This window comes from Tupaia chinensis, unplaced genomic scaffold (genome assembly GCF_000334495.1).
Source record: "Tupaia chinensis unplaced genomic scaffold, TupChi_1.0 Scaffold138390_1, whole genome shotgun sequence".
Lineage (NCBI taxonomy): Eukaryota > Metazoa > Chordata > Mammalia > Scandentia > Tupaiidae > Tupaia > Tupaia belangeri.
The window spans coordinates 2717769-2720757 of record NW_006198287.1 but is presented as its reverse complement, the minus strand read 5'-3'; the positions used below and the strand labels follow the sequence as shown (position 1 = coordinate 2720757).

The window sequence follows — 2989 nt, the reverse complement described above, 5'->3', positions numbered from 1 at the left end:
GCTGTGTGATAGCTACAGCCCCTGATTTTCATTCTTCATTGCCTTAGCGGAGGCTCTCTTTAGTGGTTCTACTCCAGTCTACAAGTCTGTGCAGATACAGCCAGGATGTTCTGGACATTTTCTGAAATGGAAGTGGAGGAAATCATGTCCTCATAGTTCTTAATTTCTGTGAGCCCACAGAGCTAGCACAACATGGATGCTGCTCGGGCTTACATTGTTGGTATTTTTTAAAAAGTTTAAAATAATTAATTAGAAAAATTTAGGATAACATGTATAATTATTTATATTGGAAGATTCTAAAAGGGAGAATAAAATAATAGGAAATGGGGCTCTGAAGCAAATTTTTCACTTGAGGACTTTGTGTTGCATGAATGCATTTGAAATTTTTTTAAATTAAAAATAATAACTCAAAGGTGAACTGAGGCTATGTCAAGCTTTTTTTTTTTAGTTAGCACATAAACGAGTGTACTATAAACCATTCTAACAGTTAATAACATGAAAAAAAAAGCTCTTTATACTCAGAGAACAGTAGTGTGAGAATTGTATCACATTGAAAGTCTAATGTCAAGACAATATATACATATACACACACACAACATGGGACCATAAAAATGTTCAGACCCACTTTTCAAAGTCAAGGCTGTCAGAGAAGTATAATAAGAACTAATCTGTGAAAATGTAGCCTTAATTCCATTTAAATGTCAATGACCCCATTAAATGAGAGGTAACTATTATCTTTTTGACAGTTTGGCTCCTCCACTGCCTACTACACCTAGAAGAAATATTCAGTTTTAAAGAGAACATAAAAGGAGAGGGTAGAGGAGAATAACTGGCAAAACAATTTATACTGCAAAATTGATACTAACAAAACACCTAGGGTTAACTAAACTCTGGAACCAGACAGCCTAAATTCAAATCCCAGTTTCTGTATATTTTTTTAAATTTTATTTTATTCTTTTTTTTCTTATTATTTTTTTTACCCATTCAATTGCTATACATTATTTGGCTTGCAAAGAGAATTTACCCAACATGAAATACACCTCAGATCAGTCCATTTGGGAATACTATACATGTTATCATCAAGAGGTAATAAACCATTACTGTGTCCCCCAAATATCTTGCCTCTCTAGTCTTCCCCCTAATTTCCTTCCCTATATTCTTCCCCTCTCCCATTCTCCTTCCGTACTGTCTCCAGTGTCCATAACTATTTTCAATGCTTTTATGTCCTCCAATCTTCAGTCTCTACCATAGAGAGTGGAGAGTTGTTATATGTTAAGTGGAAACATACAATATTTTTCTTTCATAGGGGCTATGTCAAGCATTCTGATACAATTAAAGATAGAAAACGAAATGACAGCATCCTATTTTGCTTGTCCAGTAAAGTTCATAATTACATCTGAAAGTAATCTTTTATCTATGCTCGTTTTGTATTCAGTTTTTTTTTTTTTGGTTTTTATTTTCTTTTATTTTGCTATTGAGATGTTTGAAGTTCTTTTATATTTCTATTTAACCCTCTGTAACATCTATACACTGTAAATATTTCCTCTTATATTCTATATTGCTTTTTACCTAGTTTATTGTTTCTTTTGTTATCAAAAAGCTTATTAGGTTCATGCAATCCCTCTTGTTCTCTTTTCCTTTTGTACCCAGTGCTTTTGGTATCTTAATCCAAGAACTCACTGCATCACAGTCAGAAAGTTGACTCTCATGGCTTCTTCTAGTAGTTATAGGTTTCAGGTCTTAGGTTTAAGTCTTCCATTCATTTAGAGCTGATGTTTGTTTGTGGTGTGAGATAAAGTTCGAAATGTACACATATGTCATAATATCATGCTCTACACTTTGAATTTGTGCAATTTCTAATTGTTAATCATATCTTAATGAAGACAGAATATATTCATATTCTTTGATCTTACCTAGGAGCCAACAGGGCTCATTTCACTTATCACCTGGTGAGGTTTATGACTTCTCCACACAAGACCCAACTGCATTACTCATTTCATAATATCAGAACACCATTCATAAAGATAATACCCCTTGAATTTTGCCATAAAAACTCTTTACTCTATTGGGACTAAAGCCTAGCTTCAACGTACAGACCTCCAGAGAGAGCAGGACCCATTTTCTGAAAAATTAGAGACATTTGAACTTACTGGTTGAAAGCACTGTTTCTTGTCTTCTTTCAATATCAAAAAGTAAATTTTGAAGCAGATGGCAAACAGGAAAACATAGCATTACCGCTATCATCACCACTACCTATGTGAACCAAGTACATACACTAAACCTACAAGCTCATGCGGAGATGAAAGCTGAGAGAACAGAGGGCATCAAAGGAACCCGAGGAGAAAGGCAGCCTTCACCTTCCCCATACCTTTTCTAACTGCATCCTTTGTCTTCAGCAGACCTATAAATACAGGCTGACTTCTCACTTGTCACATACTCAGGATCCTGCTCTCCAATCCTCCGTGTGACATCCAGTCATGAAAGTCCTTGTCTTTCTTGCTGCCATTTTCCTGGTGGCCATCCAGGCCCAGGCTGACCCCCTTCCAGCAAGAACTGAGGAGGCTCTGGACCAGGAACAGTTCGGGGCAGAGGACCAGGATGTGCCTGTTGACTTCGCAGGAGAAGAAAGTTCTGCTCTTAGAGCTGCAGGTGAGAGTCACCAACATGGCAGAGTTACAGAGTTTAGAGAAGGGCAGGAGACAGTTTCAAGTCAATAGCTGCCTATACATATAGGTTACTTTATTGAAGATCCCTGGACCTTTATTTTATCATCTATAAATTAAATGATGTGAGCCAAAATATTCTCAAAGATTCCATTTATCCAAGACTTCTGATTCCATGATGTGTTGGTGAAGTTCACTAGATTTTAGATTAGAGACATGCCATTGCTTCTGAACATAAAATGATAAATTCAGCTATATGGAGAATATTTTACTCTGTTTAAGAGCTTTTAGAATCTGGATGGGCCTAAATGTGTGTTGAGATGTAC

The 2989-nt window shown here is 36.2% G+C and overlaps 1 protein-coding gene across 1 annotated transcript in view; it reads left to right on the top strand.

Annotated features, from left to right (window-relative positions):
• The first annotated feature begins 2400 nt into the window (after positions 1 to 2400).
• Positions 2401 to 2989, top strand: part of LOC102494162 (defensin-5) — a 1095-nt gene continuing 506 nt past the window's right edge. Inside the window, exon 1 of the mRNA XM_006161251.2 lies at positions 2401 to 2649. Within this exon, the coding sequence (XP_006161313.1) occupies positions 2478 to 2649 (172 nt within the window). The 5' untranslated portion in view covers positions 2401 to 2477. The remainder of the gene's footprint in view (positions 2650 to 2989) is intronic.